This window comes from Balearica regulorum, chromosome 1 (assembly GCF_011004875.1).
Source record: "Balearica regulorum gibbericeps isolate bBalReg1 chromosome 1, bBalReg1.pri, whole genome shotgun sequence".
In the NCBI taxonomy this organism is placed as follows: domain Eukaryota; kingdom Metazoa; phylum Chordata; class Aves; order Gruiformes; family Gruidae; genus Balearica; species Balearica regulorum.
The window spans coordinates 103,602,347-103,625,468 of NC_046184.1; the positions used below are offsets into that span (position 1 = coordinate 103,602,347).

A 23,122-nucleotide genomic window follows, 5' to 3' on the forward strand; every position below is an offset into this window, starting at 1 on the left:
ATATCCTTCCCTTTTTCTTTTATTAATAGTGCCCAGCAAAAGTGCCTCCTGAAACAGCTGGAAAAAATAATTGTGTGTGAAAGTGAAAAGAGGGAGATGTTTTATACACATGGAGGGCAAGCTGGGTAACATGTTAAGCATCGCTTTTCCCCATCTGCAAGGACAGGCCCAATCTGTTTTTGTTTTTTTTTTCACAGAGTCACAGTCAGATTTGTATTACACCCCTTTTCTTGCAACATGTTTTTTACCTGATGCAGTTCACAGAGTTACATTTTGCCTGGCACACTCCCTAAACTGCTGTGAAAGACATCACTGTTTTTAATCACTGGTTTACTCTCAAAACTGCGATGCACTGAATGCAGCTGATTGCATCTTAGGAAAGATCAAATCCTCCTCCTCCAGCAGCAGCCCCGATTTTATTGGTGACAGAAAGTCAGTCCAGACGTTTCCCCCCCCCCCCCTTCCTTCGCAGGGGAATGAATTGACAATTCACAGGGAAATGTAAAAGGCAGAGAGGAGCCAACCCCCAGGTGCAGCCCGCCACACATGCCCCAATAAATAATCTTGTATAGCACCAACACAGCAGCTCCTTGTGCAGTGACGTACAGGGCAACTCATAAACATTGGTAAAGAATACAAATAATCTGCCCGATGAAACTGTCCTTTGCAGTTGCCAAGCGCACTCCCCCTTCCCTTCGTTCTCGCCTCCACGACCGGTAACTTCCTCGGGAGGTGGAGCGGGGGCACTGGGAGGCTTCTGGCCGATGGCGGCGGCGGGGGGGGTGCGGGAGGAAGAGGGATGGGGTTCGTGCCTTTCGGGCACTCGGGCGGCTGCCCCTGCTCCCGCTACGGGCTACCAGCCGCTGCTCCCGCCGGAGATCGGCCGGCACATGACGCAGCCGAGGGAAACGCGAAATACATTAAACTTGACGCGAAATGGCACGGCGGAGGCGAGAGAGAGGGGGAAAATTAAAAAAAAAAAAAAGAAAAAAGAAAAAAAATTCTTACAAGGTCACTTAGTTTAATCGTCTCTTCGCTTGTCCCTCCCGAACTGAAACACCCCGCACGCCGAGCGAGGGAAGGGCAGCGAGCCGCCGCGCCGTGCCCCCGCAGCCGCCCTGAGGACTGGGCGCTCGCCAGCGAGTGGCTGCTCGGTGGCTCCCTGACCCCGTTTCCACCCGCCGGGGACCACCGGGCCGCGGTGCCGGGGCCGCCGCCTTCCGCGACCCTCACGCCCGAGCGCTGCCTCCCCCCGCCCCGCCCCACCCCACCCGGGCCCCGCAGGACGGCGGGGGCGTGAGGGGGGGGGGGGGGGCTGCGCCGCCATCCCGCCACCGCTGAAGGGGCAAACTCTCGGCGGCAGCGCAGCGGGCTTGGCTGCCGTCTCGCCTCCCCCCCCCCGCAAAGCGGGGCGGGGGGGGGTGTCTGGGGGAAGGTCTCCCGCAGGCAGACGCGGTGGTCACCGGCACGATAGCAGTGTGCCACGGGTTTCCCTCCGCGGCGGCCGCTACGCTTGACTTGGACGGATAGCGTTAATTAGGGGGAGCGGCGGCGGCGGTGCGGCGGGCGAGAAGGCGGCGGTGGGGAGGAGGGAGAGAGGAAGACATCCAGTGTGGAAACTAGCTGCAGGATGAGCCGCCTGGAGCAGGATGGTGAAGGGATCCGCTTCTGAACCCCCGGCTCATCCGATTACCCTACCTATATATTTTATACCTCACATACAGACACGCATTGGCGGCGGGAGCGAGGCACGGACCCCCCCCCACACCGCCACCCCCCCTCCCGTCTCCCCGCCGGGGAGGCACGGCTGGAGCCCGCACGTTTCCCCGGGATGTTGTTGCAGCGCACACGCTGCCGCTGCAGCGGCTGCACTCGCACTTTCGGGGGCACGTTTGCGGCGGGCGAGCGGGGAGGTGACGGAGAGTTGAAGGGGTGGCTGCGGGGGTTTGCGAGCGACTCGCGGCGGGGAGGGGGGGCGGGGGGGCGGGGGGAGAGCGCGGAGGGCGAACGAGGGCGGGAAGAGGCTGCCGGGGGAAGGGCAGGAAGGGTTAACAACCGTGCGGCGCTTTAGCACTGGATAGCGCTACCCGAGCGGGAGGCTGGGGGCGCCCGGGGAGGAGAAGGCGGCGGAGGGGGGGGGAAGCCGGTAGAGGGGCGAGGGAGGGAGCAGGTCAGGAGCGGGGCGGCGGGGAGGCCGAGCGGCGGGGGAGGCGGGGGGGGGGAGGGGCGGGCAGGGGGCCGGGGATGCCCCGGGCCGCCGCGGTGCCCCCCGGGGTCCCTCCCTCCCCGTGCGCGGGGCAGGGGTGGGGAGGAGGCGGTACCTTGTACGAGGATCCCGCAGAGGCTGTAGAAGCGCAGGAGCGCGCCGGGCTTCAGCCGCATCCTGGGGGCTCCCCTCGGGCTGGGTGGGCGCCAGGCACGCAGATCCGCAGCCTCCCGCCGCTCCGCTCTCCGGGCGCTTCCTTCCCCCCGCAGGAGCCGCCGCCGCCGCCGCCTCCGCCGCAGTGTCTCCCTCGCTGTATCCAGTGGGGTGAGGAGGAGGAGGAGGACCAGGGTCGCGGGGGTGGATTGGGGAGGGAGGAGGAGGAGGAGGACGAGGAGGGGGGAGCGGCTCTCTCGGCTGGCTCGGGCGCTGCTGAGCAGGTTCAGGTTCCCCCCGCGGAGCGGTGCCGGGTGCCCCCGCTGGCTTCCCTTGTTCCTGCCGGCGTGTCTGTCCGCCCGCCCGTCCGTCCGCTCTCCCGTTCTGTCCCGTCCCGTCCCGTCCCGCTGCCGGGCGGAGGCGGCGGGGGTGGGTGGAGGGGGGGGGGGGGGCTGCGCTGGCGCGCGGGGATGCTGCTCCGCTCCCAGCCGCTTCCCGGCTCGAGACACAAGGGCAATCTCCGCTTGCGAGGCTCCCCTGGCCTCGCCCCGCCCCCAGCCTACGCTCCGCCCCTTTCTGGCGGGAGCCACGCCCCTAGCCACGCCTCCTTGGGCCACACCCCGGCCCTCCCTGTGCTGTGGGCACGCCCCTGCCGCCCACTTGGCCACACCTCCGCCGGCCCGACACGCCCCTCGGGCCCCGGGCCGCCCCCTCAGGTGGGTTTGTGACTGGCATCGGCGGGTCTCCAATAGAAAGTCCCTGGGTTCGGCCGGACGGCCAATGAGGCGGTGACAGAGGAGGCGCGAGACGCCAGGTTACAAAACAAACGGGCGTTTCTCAGAGTCTTCAGCCGCGAGCGAGGTGCCAGACCCTACCTCCTGCGCCGCTGAGTGGCAGCCGGCTGGGGCCAATCGCGAGGAGACTCCGCTCCGCGGCGGCTCTCCAGCCAATGGGCGGTGAGCGACGGAGGGGCGGGGGCGGGCGGCGGGGCGCTGTCCATACCCGGTCCTGAAGTGGCGGCCGGCGGCGCACGCGGCGCGGCGCGGGGCTGGCCGGCAGCGGCAGCGGGCGCCTGAGGAGACTCGGCGCCGCACCGGGGCAGAGCGCGCCGGGCGGCGGGGCGAGGGCGGCGTTCCCGGCTGCCACACTGGCGCCGCGGGGCGGCGGAGGAGCCCAGCCGCCCGGGGAAGTAGCGGCAGGTGTCCCTCGCCGCACGCCCCGGCCCTCAGCGCCCCGGGCACCGGCTGCGGCGCGACCGCTAATGCCCGACAGCCCTGCGCGGGCGGGGCGGGAGAGCCCCGGGGGCGGCGGGGCCCGGAGCCCGCAGGCAGGCGGGGAGGGGCGGTGGGGGCGAGGCGCACCGACGGCGGGGCCGTGGGATCGGGACGCCAGCGCGAATCCAGCGTCCCCGCCGGCTGCCGCGGCGGCGAGAGTAACTTGCAGGGGACGGAGCGGGGGGTGCTCGGGCCGCACCGCCAGGGCCGGCGCCTCGGCCGCCCTTCTCAGACTGCAGGCCGCCGCCGGCCGGCTCCTCCGCATCGCCGGCAGGGAAAAAAGCGGGGGAAGTACCCGCGAGCTGGGGCCGGGCCAGAGGCTGTGGGAAGGGGCCTTCCGGGTTGCTCCCGGTCCTTACAAGGGAGGTGTAAAGCGCCTTCTCCCTCCGCTTTTCCTTCCGTCTGTCTCCCTGAAAGCAGCGGATGAAAGAAAGAGTGGCTGAGTCTCCGGTATCCTCAGAGTTAAACACGTATAGATACTTTCACCACAGTAGCAATCAGACCAGCTCCTCTTGGGAGGTACTCAGGCAAGGGCAGTAAGGAGCTTTCTGGACTTTTCGCAGTGTTGCCTGGACTCTGGATGGCTTGGAGAAAGTTTTTTTTTTTATTATTTGAAGGCTTTCTTTGGGAGAGTTTGGAGCATTCAGCTAGTAGTCCTAAATTGCCTACAGTCTAAAAGATAAAACAGTGAATGTAAGAAATCCAAGATGGCAGGCTACTTCTTCATGTTTGTGTATTTGGTCTTTAGCACAGTATCATTCACCTTTTACCAAAACCTCTTAGCAAATGTCTGTGGAGGGAATTGTGTTGCCTTAGCTTGGAGTAAGCAGGATTCCCCTGCACTCAAATACTTGTTATGATCAGGTGTTTCTCCACTTCTGGTTCCATCCTTTTTCTATTGAGATTTGCTCTCCAGCATGATGCCGTATGTTTTCCACACTTCCCCTCTGAATTTCCACCTTGATGTCCCATTCTTTAACACCAAAAAGCTTTACTGAGATAAACAAGTGATGAAGTAGTCTGACATACCTATAGGAGAAGGAAACTCTTTAAAAGCTCATTTCTTTGAAGGGTGCATGGTCTCAGATCATTAAGGAAGTGCTAACAGTTGTCAATGTCACCTAAAGGATCACCTAAAGGATCCCACCTAGAGTGGGATCTGGGAAGTTATGTATTCTGTAGTCATATCTTCCACTTTGTTCATTAGCAAGTGATGATTATGCCTAGCAACAGTTGAGGCTGCATCAGGATTTAAATTGAGTTCCTCCCATCGCCAAAAGACGCCCAAGCATGGTACAAAGTCAAACTACAGAACTACATTTTAAAGTTCTATCATTTGTATGATTTTGTATCAAGTGAACATCATGTATGGCTCCATGCCTTTAGCAGGTTACTTAAACGCTATCGAAGATGTTGAACTGGAATGTCTCCTAGGATAGGGAAGGATTTGAAATCTGTCTCTGGTGGATGAGTAAATACTTGGGTTTTTTTTTGTTTTTTATTACTTCTGAAAAAAACCCACAATAGGCAAAAGTTTTACCACTGCTCTTAGGGTTCAGTACATGTAAAGCAGTAATAAACGGCGAATGATTCTCAAAATATTTTGGAAGTCTTGTAAAAAAGGAACAAGTCATAATTTTTAAGGCAGCACTAAAAATGTCAACACATGCTCAAAACTTGCATTTAAAGTTTAACGAAATTAAAAAAGCAATTCTGACAAAATAAGTAATTTAAACCCTTCACTAAAGCAGGACTGTAATCCAACCTGAAGTGCTTTTCCATCAGTTATGATAACTGACAGATCTGTACTTTTGACAAAACATACTTTTGATTGTAATCTTGTTCCAGGAAGCATTCTAGGAAAGATACAAGTGTCTTTGCAGCTTAGCAATTAGAAACTGTGAAAAGAGGTCCCCTGGCAGGTGTAGGAGTGAAGCGCCTGTCTGTACATCACGGGGGTTCCATGTCTTTGCCACATTAGTGCATTTGGAAAAGCTGATCTGCGTGTTTAGAAACACCAGCTGACATTTTCCTCCCAGAACCCAGTAACATGGACATTACATCACACCCCATGTCAGAAGCAGGACCAGAAATGCTGGTTGTCACCACTCTCTTCTGGCTCAAGCGGGTCTGAAATGAGCTGGCAACATGTTAATAGGAAACTGGTTCGCAGTGGCTGGATTAGCATTACTCCTCTTCATCATACAACAGAAATGTTTATGAAACATTAGAAAATTAAATCCAGGGTTCAAACCCAATCAATAAACCACTGCAACGGAGCAGAGTATCAAGAGGTCTTTATGCTGCATATGCTGAAGCGACTTTTCTGTCCATTTTTCAAAAAGAGAAAAAAATCCCAACCAGAAGGCCCTGGTTAATTTGACCAACTGTATATCTGAAAAACCCCACGACTAAAATCATTAGAACTGCCAGATATGATGTCATACTTCTTTTCTTCTGATTGATGCAGCTGTTAGGTTGACAGCTTATGTAAAATGCAGTGTCATGTCTTACAACATTCTGTGGCAGCTCACATCTAAACCTAAAGTAAATGGGACAGAACTTTGTAATTGGTCTGAGGAGCCAGAGCTCACACACAGAATGGCCAGAAGCCTCATTACTTTCAGACCAAAAGGGCAACAGGGACTCTTCAGGAAATACACTTCAGAACAGAGTGAAAAGTAATACCCTGAAATCTCAACAGGATACAACACTGAAAACCAGATGCAGAAGGTAAACATTTGATCAGAACCAGAAAAAAAGTTATCCTTCTGTGTTATCCTGATATCCATCAAGGTGATACAAATACTCTTAATGCTAAACAAAGTAAAAGAGTTTAATCTCCAAGCAGGATTCAGAAAGAGTCAGCAAGTTTTTCCTCTTGCTGAATCGGTAAAGAGCAAGTTGTCCAGCTTCCTCTACGCTGTCATCATAGATCTTATATTGCATTCTCCTACCTCACAATTTTTTTCTTGGTTGTGTTCATTCAAGACCTAACAGACAAACCCTTCCTCTAGCGGAGCAGCTTAGTTGTTTCCTCTCAATTACTCCCATTCCTCCTTTTCCAGACGGCATAGATTTCACAGGTGTCGGCAAATAGTTGATGAAACTGCGTGTGGCTCCAATAGACAGCTCAGATCACTAACCACTTCATGTCCTGGTCCCCTACATGCTCTGTTAGTTTGCTTGCACACTTTTTTTCTTCTGATCAAGATGACTTTGGGCTTCTCTGAAAAGCTAAACTCCACCTCCTCTAGAAGCAGCTGTCAGTGTTGCATTGGGTCAGTCTACCTTTAGAGTTTGCCTTGGAAAAAAAAGCAAGATCTGAAGGGGTAATCACGATTTTAATGATGCTCCTTGATAGCATCACTAGTCAGTGAATAGGGAGAGGAAATGCTACCCAAGGAAGACTTACTTAGTTGACAAAATATTGTGGTTCTGTTGAATTCAGCAAACAGTGGAAGATGTAGAGAGATTTTAAGGAGAGAGAAACTTCCAGTAATACAAGCTGTGAAACAAAGCTCTAGAAACACTTGCTCTGTGTTGTGTTCTAGGAGATATATATTTTAAGTAAATTTTATATAATCTAGAGGTTAGTGAAGAAGTAGTCAAAATATGATTGCAGAGTTCCAACAACAACAAAAAAGCCCCACAGGAAAGAAGGTATGGAGAAGGCAAGCTGGTACTGACAGAAGTTAGAGACAGATTCTATCCCGACTTGCAATACTGCTAAACATTCACAATCACATTTAAAATACTAATTTGGAAAGTGAGACTTATTTACATGGCTCAATACAAAAATGTTGTGGCAAAACCTCCACGCAGCTGCCACCTAGCCTTGAAGAAATATCTGGCTGGATAGCAGCCATCTCTTGCAGTACTAAGTCCTTCACTCTTATGTTTGCCCCCTCCTACCTGAAAGTGGCAGCGTGGCTTCCCTAGGGTGTAGGGTCCCCGTCCAGAAGGCAACACGTATCATCACAGAAAGTGGATTTCCCTGGCCAGTGCACCATTACGGGCCTATGCAGAAATCAGAGGATCAGACGTACCTTGACCGAACTCTGTGTATTTGCATTTTACGTTACCCCTTTACCATACTTCAGCAGCTGGAACAAAAGAGTTGGGGGATTGTTTGGTTTGGATGAGAAATTTTGTGTGGTGGAGGTGAGTTGCTGTTGTTTTAAATGATGTGGGTTTGGTTGAAGCCAATTCCTAAAAAAAAAAAAAAAAAAAATTGATAACATTTACTTACCAGATGCCAGCAAAAATGCATTGGTTTGAACAAATACTGTAACTACTAATTTAGTTAAATCTATCCAACTGTGAAAATATATTGGCGTGAACAAAAATATATAGACATGAAACGCATTGCATTTTTTTTTGTTTGAAAAAAATTGGCTTCGGTAAAGAGCAATTGAAGTTTGAAAATATGCTCCCAAGAAGAAATGTGTTCATTTCCATAAAACATATTGGTGTGTAAATATACAGTATGTATCAGTTCCAGAGCAATATTATGAATTCAGTGAAATTTTGTTCCATGTTAGTAAGATGAACCAAGTAAAAGGAATTGCATGCTGCTATTACTACATATAAAATATGTGTGGGATGAAGTCCCATTTATAAAGCAATTATAAATGTGAGATATTTTGCTGGCATTTGGAGAACAAAAAAGTCTATAAAACAACACTGTCAATGTAATGCCAATGCAAAGTGAACCAAGGTCAAACCAAACTGGTATTGTTCTTATTGAAAACACTTCACTTATGTACACTTTGAGTTGACAAAAATAATTGCAGAAGAGAATTACCGATGGTGAGTGGAAGCAGAATATCTTATTCATAACATGTCCTCTCATCCATATTTTTTGTGGAGTGAAGATACAGAAAAAATGATGCTGGTAACAGGATTCTCCATACATTCTAGTTAGGTCTTCCTAAGTGTTTGATAATTAGCAAAAGTGTGTGCTTTCCTGTGTCTTCTAACCATCAACTAAGAAATAACTCCTTTAAGAAATTTTAAAGTTTCTTACCACAAAATTATAGAGCCATATAACTTTAGCATCTCTTATACCTTTATTTACTTATGATTTAAGTACATACAATGTACATTACAGTTTGCCATAAAAAAATACTACTGCATGGAATTAATTAGACACTAATTGTGTTCTAAATATGCTCGGACGAATGTGTTTACATATAGTTTAGAATACATCCTAGCTAACATCTTTGAAATACAGATCCAATTATTTATTGTTTTGTTATTTCTGATGCTTTTTAATTTTTAATTTCTTTGTGTTTTATTACTTATGCACAGATTATGTGATGTGTTGGAAAAAACCTCTCTTGCACTCAGCTGAGGTGATAAAGAAATATTCAAAAACTCAGTAAGAAGGAAGTTGTTCATTCTGTAGATCATAATGTCATCCGTTTTACTTTCATAAGAGCATCTTTGATTACAGACACCAGTACATTGATTTTCTCACACATTCTGGTAATTCAAAAGGAGGCTCTAAACATTTAGATTCAACTTTTTTTTTTTTTTTTTCAGACTAAGGTTTTCACATTAGTGCATCCTTAATTGAAAATGTTTTCAAACACAAGTCAAATTATTTTAGTTGATCCAGAGTAAGACTCAAAGAATTGAACAAATACATTTTTTTGCTCATACTAAGAACTATTAAAAAAAAATATATATTTTTAAGACTTGATAGGGCCTTTCTGTCACGAGTATTTCTTTTGCTGTCTCTGTGAAAATCAGCCCAAGGTATAAGCCACAGTTAAATAAAAAAAATGCACATGACTGACTTAATAACCATAGCCTTTGAAATTTCTCACATACTGTCTCTACGCACATTCTCCTAAATGTTAGATGATCTAGCAGTGAAATACTGCCATATGATCTAGCAGTTATCTAGCCAGACTGGATCACTATTTCTTGGTCTAGCAATGAGAATGAGGTTGCAGTTTTGTCAGATGGTGTAATGTTAGATGCCACAATTAGGAACAGAAAGAGAAGACTGCTTAGCTTGTGTCTAAACAATTCTGATGCCATGATTGTCCTTACTGACGACCTACTTGATTGTGTCATGGCATGCACACCAAAATTCTCTTTAACAAGAGACCAAGGAATACAAGAAATTGTGTACTACAGTTTTTGCCCTGGCATTCAGTCAGGATGCTGAGGGCCTTCATAAGCCTTAATGGTCCCGACCAGCCTCACCGGGGTCTCCATCCACACCCATGGGCCCAGAAGCTCTATCTAAGCTGAGCTGCGTTAGAAGAGTGCAGGTCTTTAGCTCAGTCCTACTGCTGCATGGTCATAGAATACTTTGATCCAGATTTCAATCAATGACTTGATCTTAGCCTACCTCATCTTATGGACCTGCCTAGTGATTACTGGATCTGATCCTAACCTTGACCTGCAGATTGACTTCACAGTGTGATCTCTGACCTGCTTCATAGCCATGATATTGCATTATGATCTGAACTCTCGGTTGGACTTTGCTATAACCTCTGGGTCTGTCTTTGCTTGCGTACTGTGGGACTGGGCTGTGGCTGTGAGGCCTCTGTCCTGGTTGGCTGGGCATCCCTGTGTTCCCTCCTGGCTCATCTTTTCTTAGGGAGAAGCCCCACTCTTGTTATTCCCTAACAGATGTGGTCTGAGAGAACACAGTGCCCAAGAAGTGGGAAATAGATCCACGTCCTTGGTTTCAGAGATTTGTGCTGTCTTTTAATCTGCTGACACTAGGCAGAAACAAAAGGATATCACCTGGCCCAAAATAAAAGGAGGAAAAATAGGTAAGGGAGGAAGGAAGAATATATTCAGACAAATGTTTTTGGGAGACTAGCTCTAGAAAAAGCACAGGTCTGATGGAAGGTCAGGGTAAAAATGAGACTGGGTGTTGAATAGATCATAAAGGCTGGGATAACAGTGAGGTTGAAATTAAGGGGAAGAGAAATTGTTGGTAAGGAAGAACAAAGCAATGGATGCATGTTGTTGAGATCCCAGGAGGAAAGGAGTGTGTGATCATCTAGGCAAGGAGTTATCATAGAATTACAGAATGGTTTGGGTTGGAAGGGACCTTAAAGATCACTTAGTTCCTGGGAAGGTGGATTTAAAACTCTAAGCCTTCTGGTGATCTGTATGGATATCAATGTGATAACATTTTTTTCCCCTCATTCGCATTCATAAATTTTAGGGAAACACATGCAAGTAGTTTATGTAAGGATTTTCCAGCTAGGAGATGTTCATAATGAAAGAAATGAACTTGTTGGTTACGAAATCTTTATATTGCTTTTGTATTTTTTACTTGGTGACCTATAACTACATGACAGCCCTTCCTTCTGTCTTCTGCACCTTATCCATCTGTTGTCCCTGATGTGGTTTAGGCCCAGCCGGCAGCTGAGCACCACGAGGCCGTTCACTCACCCCTTCCCCAGCAGGACGGGGAGGAGAAGGGGGAAAAAACAAGGGCAAAGCCTCGAGGGTTGGGATAAGGGCAGTTTACTGGGACAGCAAGGGAGAGGGAAACAATCAACAACAGTGCTGATAACAGATATTCACAATGGGTGATAACAGAGAACGATTTACCGAACCAAGGACCGACCACACACTCAGCCTGTCCCAGAACCACGAAACCGCGCCACCCCTCCCCTGCCCGACTAGCCCCCTTTGATGGTGACCATGACATCACATGGTATGGAATAGCCCCCGGCCAGCTTGGGTCACCTGTCCTGGCTCCTTGGGAAATTAACTCTATCCTTGCCAGAACCAGGACAGTCCTGTTCTACCCCTCCTCTGCATGACACAGAGCTTTGGTCTCATTCAGCCCAAGGAGCAGCTCTAGAGATGATTCATGATTTTGGGCAGAAGGAAGACATTGATAGATACAATCTCTAATTCACTAGCTGAAAAAAATTGGAAAATGTGTAATCAATATGGCAGAGGACTGAAAGAAGAGGAAAAGACAGTCTTAGAGTAATTGAATGATGTCTTTGAGAATTGGATTATGTTTCACTATGCCACAGAGTTCCTCTGTGATGTTAGGTAAGTCACTTAAACCAAATGTTTTTACAGTTGTAATAAATTGATATTAATCCTCATTTTCTCAGTTTCCAACTTCATACCAAAGAAGTCATATCTGCAGAAATGTGAAGTACTGCAGACATCCTAAAGCCAATGTGAACTGGACTAGGAACACGCAGAGCTGTGTAATGAAAATTGGCCACTTGGAATTAGTGGTTACCTTTGACATTAATCTTAATTAAATACTTCATTATAATGTATCTGCAGAACGAGGACAAATTAAGGTTGCACAGGCAATTCTGAATACTGGCATTTCTTAGGTCTTTGATTTTTCAATTTTAGTGATGTTAATATGTCTTTGTATATCTGTTTGGTCATTTCTTAGAATTCAGTTATGTGCTTTTCTTACTTTTTGTATTAGCTTATTAGCTTTGATTTAGTTACTCTTTTGAAATATTTGCCTAACGTTTTTAAATCTGTTATATCTCAGAAGTGTAATCATCACAAATGAAGTCAGTGAAAGTTTCAGGATTTTTTTTTCCCCTGAAGAGTGTGAATCTCTTGTGTTAAGCCAATAAATCACAAATGAACACAGACATTATGATTACTAAGATAAATAATGACTTACATTGCTAATTTTTACTAGCCCAAAATATGGAACTGACCTCACCCATCTTTGGAAGAAAAATAGTTGAAGTATATTTGGAAAGAAATGAAACTGAAAGAATTATGCAAAATACAGCAACTTAGTTTCTGTTGAACTGTACTTCTTGTTTCAGCATAGGTGAGAGGTGTTTGTTACTGTAATTGCTACATTATTTTGCAAGTAAAACTTGTAATTGTTTTTGAGCAGAACATTGTTATTTGTGATCATATTGAAATGTATGTGAATCACAGAAACCTATGAAATACATATATTTATAAGTTTGCCAAATTTATTTTTATGATGAAATCTACCAGAGGTGAAATTCTGGTTCTAGACCTGCAGTATAACAAGCCCTGTTAGTATGCTGTTTAATGAACAAGCAAAGAAGTGAACATGGCATATTTTTAAATGCTCCTCTTCTACATAACGATGCAGTAAAGTGTTTCATTATATCACTTGCCATTGTGATATAGGACAATCAAGTCAGACAGTTTGTGGCTAGGTGGAAAATAGAATTAAAAATAAAAGAAAATATATGTTGCAGTATCTGCAGCCATTAGGAGGTGCAGTATTTGTTTTCCCATAGAAAAATTATGATTCAGGAGATTTAATGGGTTAGTATCCATAATACAAGTGCTAGTGCAGTGAGATACAAGCGTTATAAAGGAAAATATTTGTGACAGAGGAGTACAATAAACTATTAAAAGGTTTTCAAGGTGCTTGTACTTGTTAAAGCAAATCTGAGTTCTCTGAAAATCACAGAAGTGTTTTGTGGCAAGTACATTTGGTTGCCATTAATACTTCAGTTGTTAGGTGATGGTACTAACAGCACTTTAAAATAGTGATATAAAAAACAAGATTTTTGCTTCTTATGGGTCTAAGTTATTTCTTGAGTTTTTCTATTAATATCAGGGCTGTGATGTAGCCTATTGTCAGTAATTTTTTAAGTGACAGACAATAAGAGTAAAATGAGTTAGACGGAAAATCAGCCCTTGCTAGAGGCTGCGTATAGAACTAGTGTTAAATAGGGACAGATACAAAATGTAATTTTTAAAATTGTTTTTCTGGATTTCAGTTGTCTGAAATGTTTCACTTAGAACAGAGATTCTTCTTCTCTTCCTGAATTGATTGGATTATGCTATGTCTCATTTTTTAAGATCAGAATGATTTTTACAGTACCAAGCTATGGAAAATCGCTAAGTACAACTATGCTGTGTGTGTACTCTTAGTTTTTCCTGTGACAGTATAAAGACTGAAGTTAACAAATGATAGCTGAGCATTGGGCTATCCACTGGAGGCTGGTTTCTTGCCTACAGCAGAACTCAATTTGATTCGCTTCTATATTTATAGCTTTTGCATTTTACAGAGGGCAAAACAGGTTAATTAAATAATTGCAATATTTCACTTTAACAATATACAATAACTATTTATTATATAAAAGGCAAGTTGAAGAAAAAATAAGAAACATTATTTATGTTCAGTTCAGGCACCTGCTACATGAGGAATGTGGAAGGTAAGAATGGATACTTTTCCAATATTCATACTCCAAAGTACATCTTGATGAAAATATGAAAATGGTTCAACATATCAAAACTAATTATCATTATAGCATTCTGAAATACATGCCTATCTTTCCTAAAAAAAAAAAAAAAAAATCTTGATTTTTATTTCAGATATTTACAGAAGATTAAACTGAGGGAGTAGCGATTCTCTTTGTTCTCTATAATTATTTCACATATGACATTTCCAAAAGTGATGACAGATTGTAAACAGGCACCAAGTTTACTAAATGATTCAACAGAATCTGGGAAGATGCGATTCATTCTTTTTGTGCCTCCTATGTACAACCATACTCTGAGGTTGTTAACCATGCGTGTATATAAGACAATTTGAAGTTTGCGGTAGTTGGAATATGTGGCTTTCATTTACATAAAAGTTTATGTACTTTTCTTATGTCCTGTTCGGGTGTAGTTGAGTGTACTCCAGTACTGCTGAAGAAATTTTGATTCTTGATTGTTCAAGTACTTGGTTTCAGTCCCTGCACCTTGAAGTAGATTTCTAATGTTATGGAATCAACTTCAAGAGTGATGTCCCCTTGGGAATGAGCCTAATCTGTAATTGCAATGTGATTTATGTGTGTACATTTGCGGAAGGGAAGCAAATGGGGTGTTACTCATGGAAAGTATTCGTACAAACACAGAATTTGGAGGGATTTCATTACCAAAAATTCTCATGCAACTAGTTTGGAAGCCAAGGTGATCATGCAGCTGACTATTGCTGAGCATTTCAGACTGTTCAATGTACCATAGTTATAGTAGTTGGCAATTTGAACAATGGACCTTTCCTCCATACCCAGCGAGAGGTCAATGAGTGTAGCCATTGTCTTTAATTTCCTTTATAGCTGACCAACATAATGCAGTAGTTGATCAAGAGCATAATCCCAGTTGTTTCAAGCTGACCCTGAAGCCACTGCAAGTGAAGGCACTAGAGCAATCTGGAACAACTGCCAAGCAACCATATTTTCCTGTAGCTGCTAGGTCCAGTTTTCTTTCCAAGCTGAAGCATGTTCATGAATTTTCTGGCCTTCACTGCAGTATATTTACCAAAGTATAACTTTTGATCTCAAGTTTTCATGCAAGTTATCACATCCAGAAGTTTTACATAGTCACTTATATTAAAGTACACCATTCATTAATCTTTTACACTGAGAACAGTACCAAAATTAAAAAGGCAAAGGAGTTTCCAGGGCTTTTAACTTAACCTTGTGAGAGCTATGCTCTCTAGTGTGTTTTGGCCTGTTTCTCTCTAGGGATTTTAGGGAAATGTTTGCTGTGTGTGGTTTTGCAGTTCATGGTGTTTCTAAGGAATCACTTTAGCCTCTTTAACCTATGGCTGTTGGACTCCACCACTCCTTTGAGAGGTTAGGCAGTCTAATTCGATAAAATGATGTGAGATCTTCATGATGATCATTTTGACAATACTCTGATAAGGGACCCAGTCAATACATTGCAAGTTCCAGTGAGCATTAGATCTTTGACTATCACTGTGCAACAATTCATTTACATTTAGCTAACACATTTATCTGTACTATATAAACTAACATATAAAGTCAGCTTAGTTGAAATTCTGGTTGTTATCATTAGTCATTCACTCTTGGTTACAGCCATGAGTAAGGCTGAAGATTGAAGATTTTTATTATGTCATCTGATACAGAAATCAAGTGTCTGACACTTTGAATTGTGCCAACATAAGTGTTTTGTTTGTCATCATAGACTATAAGTTTCATTTCCAAATACGACCATGAAATAGCTCTTTCTGTCTTCATTTTCATTTTGTAGTGTTTTCATAGTCTCATAGTCTGGCTCTATGGATTGGTAGTATGTGTAGCAAAGTTGGAGGTGTGTATTCTGTGCTTACAGACATTCACCACAAGGATGTGACCATTTTAAAACTAATTCTATAGGATGAATTACCTGATTATACTCCCTGAGGTCCATGTTAGTCCATGCTAGTTTATGGATAATGAAAAAAATGAGAAGTAAAAACCAAAACCAAACCAAAACCAATCCCATTCTCTGAGTTTCTTGAAATTCAAATATATTAATGTTTTGTGTCTTTAACAGGTTTTGTCACATCAAACAAGAGTGAGATAATCTTTCCACAGGTTTTGTAGAAACAGAAAATATTGGCTTGGTTGGGTGACCCTCAGAACACCATTAATGTTGCTTTTCCAACCTTTTAGTCATTCAAACATTTGATTACCAAGCTGATGGTATTAACTGCATATGCATACTTCTGAGAGAAGATGAGGAGGATGTTGCCATATTCCTTTTCATTAAGACATCTGTTACTGAAAGTACTTCTGTACTGTAAGGGAAACAAATAGCTAGATAAATGAACTATCTACATAAATATTAAGAATGTGCAGGATGTTTTTGCATTTCAGAACGTATAATTTAGGTTAAATTTCTACATGGATTTGCAATGTAAAAAACATTTTCATAGAACGATGCTGGCCTGTATTTTAACAAAGCATACAGATAACAAGGCATATAAACTTAGCCAAGTTCATGAACTGAAGAGCCTTTCTACGAAAATCACAGACACCATTCCTGTGCTTAAAACTATGCAGACACTTAGCTACTTTTCTAAATTCTGACTGTATGGAAACTTTAAGGTGTGCTTGCATTGATGTGTTTTATTTTTGATCCTGCGTGCTGCTACAGTGAATCTCCAGATCATCCTCACTTACTGTGCTTTGTGTAGCATCATGGAGTGGTCTTGGAAGTGTACAAACAGGATTTCATCTGTGTGAAACGAAATCATAATGCAAGCTTGAGAATATATTTTACGCGCTTCACTAGCTCATGGACGTTTAATACACAAAGCCGGACTACAACTACAGTTAGTCTAAGAAATCCCTCCTCACCCATTTGCTTATAATATTTTCAGAATGAACAGTTTTGTTGTGTGGAGCCATTCTTATTGTGTCTTGTTACTCAGTAGCATATACATAGCCTTACTGACAAGAATTTCTTCAAATGAATTGAATTCTATCAATTTAATGATTGAAAGCATAATGGGGTTTTGGTGCATTTTAGAAATACAGGAGGGAAAAGAAAAAACATTAGATTTGCAAGGATTTTTGTGGACCTAGAATGAAATTTTCCTCCTTCGTTGACAACTGAACTTTCTGAACTTCAGTAACCTTCAGAAGGTTACTTGTACTAAATGAAATTGCTTTCAACAACCTGTGTTTTCTATAGTTTTGAATTTTTCGCAGACTATGGGATTCTGTAAATGAGTTAAATTCCCCCTTATTTTCAACAGAGGAAAATCAAGAACTATCAAATCCTGGATTTTCCAAGTAGCAGTTGAAACTCATTTCAGTCTCAGTAGGAAAACAAGCATTTTGCTATTTCTCCCAGTGAAGGTAGCCTAAGCTTTTCCCCTGTTCTCACTGTGCTGCTTGGGTCATCACCACCTGGAAAGACCTGTCCTGTTGCCACAAGCAAGTTGTGACTAAGTTCTACTTGACACCCTGTTTGCAGAAAACTATCACTTGACCAGAAGCAGAGCATCTTGGAAAGTTGATTAAAATTCTGCAAACTGGAAAGGAGTATTAAGAATAGTACGCAGGAACACTACGGACAACATCAAATAATTTTAATAAATACAATTTAGAGCAAACAAATAATAGATGTATGGACAAAATAGCTGAATAGGGGGCGAATTTAAGGCTAACAGCTAAGTGTTAAATGTTTATAAGAAAAACACATGTTCCTTGATGCTGTCTTCCTCCTTAGCATCTTCTTGAAGAGAATGGTACAAGCCTGGTTGAATGTTGTGGGATGGAAGCTTTGATACTATAGCACCGAGCAGGTTAAACAAAGCACTTTTTCTTTAATTTCCTTTTGAATGGAGAAAAGCCCTCTTTCAATTACAGTGGGAATTTTGGTTTGGAATCTCATTTGTTTCCTGAAAACAGTATCAGATTGGAGCTGTAGCTCAGGTGGTGATTCTCTTTCTTTCTCGCTTTGTGTGTCTCTTGTCTCTCTCTCTCTCTCCTGCAGAAATTGTGGCAATTCTCACAGCAGAGTTTAAGACTGTCACTCCACTGACCTAGAAATTTGGCAAGACCTTCTTAGGGTACGTATTCTCTTCCTCCTTCCAAATTCAGTCCTATATACTGATACACTCAAGTTTCCCTCCCACTTAACTTGTAGTGGACAAGCTAACAAGCCTATAAGTTGTTTGTGCTGTTGTCATTTACATTTCATGAAGAAACCTCTATGATAATCCCAACAAGAAATGATAAATTTATATTTATAAGAAGCAAAGTTATTAGAAGATAATAGGGATATGGATGAGACAGTTCCAATTATAGCTTGGTTTTATTCAAAATACAGTCCTTACCTGCCTAAAACTTCATTCATAAAACTAGACAGACTCAGAAGTAGTCAAGCTTATATAAGGGTATGTATGCTATAGCCTTTTTTCCCAAATCCAGTGTGTCTTTTCTATCAAGTCCAAAGAAGCTTCATTAAATTAACAATATGACAAAATGTTTGGATTGTAATATCTAGAATAATTTTTCTATATCGACAGGTAATGCTTTTTCCGTTTACTGCAGAAAGTACAGATTTTTCTTGAAGAAGACCCAGCCTTTAAATGTACATATAGCTCTCTGTTTCTTTCTACTTTTCAAATTTCCAAAAGCATGACTTTTGACATAAAAATGCTCATACAGTAGCATGAAGTAAATTCATTATCTTGAAATATATTGCCCTGAGTCTACTATGTTATTTCTACTGATATCAGTTAAGATAGATAAACTTTACTCACATTAAAGTAATAACATTACACTTGAGATATTTTAATTTGTAAATTCATCAACTAATATTAGTGAACATTTCATGAATAGGAAACAATAAGTAGTCCACAACTGAGCAATTGAGTTGTCCTGTACTTCACTGGTGTTACTCCTAGTTTATATAAGTTTATGCACAAGAAGAATCAGCCAAAGTACATGATATTTTTTTGTGAAGGAAATAATTGATATGGAAAATGTATTTATGTTTTTAATTGTTTGGCATTTGCATTCTTAGGTGCATAAGGCATCTACTACTGTTCATTATTTCAACATTAGACTGTGCAATTCAGTCTTTTGACTATTGTATTGACAGACTAGATATTGGTCTACATTGGTTTAAGAAGGACTTCCCTTTCTAAGTGGTGTCTGCGTGACCTTTTGTTATGGAAGAGTGTTGTTAAAAGCATGTCCTGAATATGTCAGTTGTATAATACAACTGACATTTAGTATCTGTCCCACTTGAAAAAGGCTTAGCAATATATAGTCAGCAATGCACAGATGCATCATCCACCTTCCACATGACTTCATTGAAGTTCATGCTTACACGATCAGAAATTTCTCTGAAATTGCCAAACTCTTCTTTTTTAGTATGAATTTGTCCATGATCAGGCTGTCATTTGGATTTACCAACTTCTCTCCCATCTGGTGGTAGTTTTCAGTATTTAATTACTTTTTCCTATGATATTGCTCTTTTATATTTGTTGAGAATTTCTCTGCTTTCCATTTCAGGAGCTCAGCATGTGGAGAGAATGTGTTGTGTTCAAATTCTGATACTGCAAATGCTACATAGGCAGACCTCTGGTAGTCTAAAAATTCCATATCTGGAAATTAATCTTTATAGCATTCAACAATAAAAGTTGCTGTTGATTTTGGTATAGATACTATTTTTGAAAAAATAGAATAATAAACTGTGGCAAATGATGCATTTCTAAAACAGGTATGCAGTGTTTCTAATGTCAGGAGTCCTACACATATGAAGTGGGCTCCTCAAATAGTAACCGTTGCCTAAAAATCAGAGCCTGTGTCATACACATGTATGTGTCATACACATATGCACATGTCAGAAAGAGGAATATTAAAAGAAAAACAATCTGTTTTTCTACTACTCTAGCTGATACTTGAAATTCAAGAAAGTTTTCAGGAATGCACCTTAGCAACCTAAAATGTAAACAAGCGGAAAAGGAACAGTTTATATTTCCTGATTATTTAAACTGACCAAAAAGGATGTGAAATGACAACCTAGAGCTGTGTATGTTTCATGCTTTGGGGAGAAAAATGTTTTTTTGCTGATCTGAAATAGGTGGGAATAGTTCTAGTCTGGCAGTAGTAATGGACACATTACTACTACACAGGAAGAACAGTCATTAGTAGTCACAGAACTAATCGCTACTAGGAATGACTCATAAAACTTCAAGTTATAATTGCTTAGATACATCCATATGAAGAAAAAAAGAGAGAAGGTAGAATGGTACTTAAAAATTTCAATTAATGTACAAGACTTCTGCTTTAAGGTTATGTAGTCAAGAATATTGTTGTGAATGGCTTGGTATTTGTGGGGAAATCTCATGGAAGATCAGAAAATTAATGGAAATCCAATATCCCCATGCCATTTAGGTCCCTCAGGATGACTAGCTCAAAGAATTTTAGTGTTTCTCTTACTTTGTAGTTTTTTTCCAAAGTAAGACCTAAATTCTCTTACCTATTTGAATGGAAAATACTTTTGATTCTCTGCATCCCAGTGGTTTCCTTCACAAGTTTTTAGTTCTAGTGAAAGGGACAAGGGCTATACAAAATATCCAAATAGATTTTTGCTATAATAATACTGCAGAGGAATATCTTCTGCCTTATATGTGATGCATCCATTTATGCAGTCCATAATTCAGTATGTTTTTTCACTCATTAAATAGTATTCTGAAAGGTATAGAACTTTATACACTGCTTCCTGAGAACTTCTGCTTGTTTAGTGTTGTATAACTTATTACTGTAGAGAGGGTACAATAGCTTGTCCTTTTTTTCCTTTCTTTTTTTGGCCCTGGGCTTGTTTTCTTACACTTCTCTACACTGCATTGCATGTCATTACTGCTAGCTTTTCCAGCACTTTCTGACTTATACTGTCTTTTTTTTTCATGTTGATTCACCCTTCTTCATTCTGTGTTTTGTTATCAACATGTTTTAGCAACTTACCTCTCGTTCTTTATCAATTGAACAAAATAGGCTGTAATGGTCTTGTGGCACTCCTTTAGTAACCTCTTTCCAACTCTAACTGTTTTCCCAATATATATTAATTTAGCCGCTGTATATCATTAACTATATGATCTCTTGAAGCTAACAAAATCAAAAAGCATGTTTTATATTGGGGAATAATGTACTCTAACAAACTTTGCTGAAAGCTTTTACTTTTTCTTTTTCTTTCCATATCCATATGTACTACAGCCAGTACCTCTCATCCCCAGATAAGATTCTTTTTCCATATAGCTGCTTTTTTCTATTTCGTGCTTATTAATCTTACAATTAAATGTAACACAATAACAGTAAAACTAGCATAATAATATTTCTCTTCCTAATGATTCAAAGCCTTGGGCAAATGCCGAGGATAATTTACTGATGTCTTTGTGGAAGTCTATTGTCCTGGTATCCTTTTCGTATCTCCTCAGCATGATGCCAGAATTCCTAGCTAGTACCGCTTTCAAAGGTACTAAATGAGTAAAAGATGCAGCATATGTTCAAATCTAAGTGTTTTAACATAAACCCATTAGCTCCTGTGGCCTTTACATGAATTTTTCCACTGAAGTGGGGCTACACTCCTGCGCTGTTCCATGTGACTGGATGTTCTGGTCCATGTGGGATAATATGATTGATTAGGAGCTATGCAAGTTTATTCTTTAACTGGAACTTGCTGAAATATCTGCTTTATTACTCATCCCCTGAATAACAGAAAACAAAATATGAGAGAATAATATTTGCTGTTCAGTGTACAGAAACAATACCTATATATTTTTCATCTATTTGTATGGAATCTTGCTATCTCTTCACAGAAAAGGAAAATGCTACCTTGTGTGCTGGCTGTGGACTGTTTTAAATATTGATGTGTTAAGCTCTGTACAGCCAGCAACCCAGTATGTAGACTGTCTTAGTTTGAATGGAGGCTCCAGCTAGCCGCTGTATGCCATCAGTGTTTGGACTGGTTGTACAGAGAACGTGACATAAATTCTTGCAGTGCCTCTCAGCCAGCCAACACTTCTCATTTAGAAAAATAAATTTCTATAACAGTAATACCATACTCTTAACTCCTTTGAACAAAGTTCTGTCAAGTGGTAGTAAATAGAAAAAATAATAGATAAAATAATAAATTCTGATTTAATTAATTCGTTTCCTACTTCTCCAACTAGTAATATGGAATGGCCAAGAGAACTGAGGAAAAAAAGTTTTCATTTAAAACCGTATCAAATCACAAAAATAAGATTACCTCATCATTCAGTCACCTTGCTTAGATCTGGGAGGTATAAATTGAAACAGGAAGATTAGATTCTTCCACTTTTTGCAGATTAAGTTTTGCACAAGTGTTACAGCCGCTGTTTAATTTCATACTACTGAGTACTTTCATATGGGTTGTCTCAAACATTATTTTTCATTCTGTAGGGAAGAAACAGCAGAAAAAAATGATGAAAAGTGGGTATATAGGTTTAACCAGTATAAGCAATTTCAATTTATTTGGTTTTCCACAGAAGTAAAGATGATTTGTAGTGCTGAGTTCCAAATTAGAGCAATTTATGACCAATCTTTCTCATTTTCATTACATGACAGGAGATCACTTAAAGTGGGAAAACAAATAATTCCAGTGTCCTGATGTCCAGAGAGCAACAAAACAAAGCCAGTCTAGGATTTGTTAGTGCTTTTCAAGACTGCATAATCTACACAAGATTACATCTGAAGACCATCTAGAAACTTGGGTTATTACAGAATGTGGTTACTGACTTGTTACATTTTAGCATTCTATACCCTGTACTGCTTTCTACTTGATTCTGTTATACAAAGCCCTAATGCAAGTTATTTCTTTGTGCTTTTCCTCCCTGTTTTTGCTATCCCAGCTGAAACCAGGACACACATCCAGTTTTAGCCTGTTCGTATGAGAGAGCTGAAAACTGCATAGGAGGGTTCTAAGATGGCACTGAGGTTCCTTAGTAGCATCTAACAGAATCACCCTTAGTAACTTAAGAATCATCCTCTGGGCAGTGATACTAAAAAGGTCCTAAGATGGCTTGGGAATCGAGTAGACAATTGATTTGCAATAGGTAGTAGATTTAGATGTTGTCTGATATGGAGATATAGTATGTTACATCATAATATGCTGTTCCTAGTTAGCAAATAATGGTAAAATCTGTTCAGAAATGTGTCAAGTGTTTACAGATAGGAACCGTCAATGGGATTTATTAAAATTTTTATTT

At 42.2% G+C, this 23,122-nt stretch overlaps 1 protein-coding gene and 1 long non-coding RNA gene across 6 annotated transcripts in view; one reads left to right on the top strand and one right to left on the bottom strand.

Annotated features, from left to right (window-relative positions):
• CADM2 (cell adhesion molecule 2) overlaps window positions 1-2,931 on the bottom strand; it is a 688,977-nt gene extending 686,046 nt beyond the window's left edge. For 2 of the 5 annotated variants that reach the window (XM_075769413.1, XM_075769394.1), the window contains exon 1: window positions 2,322-2,906. In XM_075769413.1, the coding sequence (XP_075625528.1) occupies window positions 2,322-2,382 (61 nt within the window). In that variant the 5' untranslated portion in view covers window positions 2,383-2,906. Of the gene's footprint in view, window positions 1-2,321 lie in introns of all 5 variants that reach the window. The other 3 variants (XM_075769404.1, XM_075769397.1, XM_075769421.1) reach the window with 3 other exon arrangements.
• A 268-nt stretch (window positions 2,932-3,199) lies between these two features.
• The window catches only part of LOC142600105 (uncharacterized), a 28,258-nt gene continuing 8,335 nt past the window's right edge, over window positions 3,200-23,122 (top strand). Inside the window, exons 1-2 of the long non-coding RNA XR_012833560.1 lie at window positions 3,200-3,315; window positions 17,878-17,953. This is a non-coding gene — a long non-coding RNA (uncharacterized LOC142600105). The remainder of the gene's footprint in view (window positions 3,316-17,877; window positions 17,954-23,122) is intronic.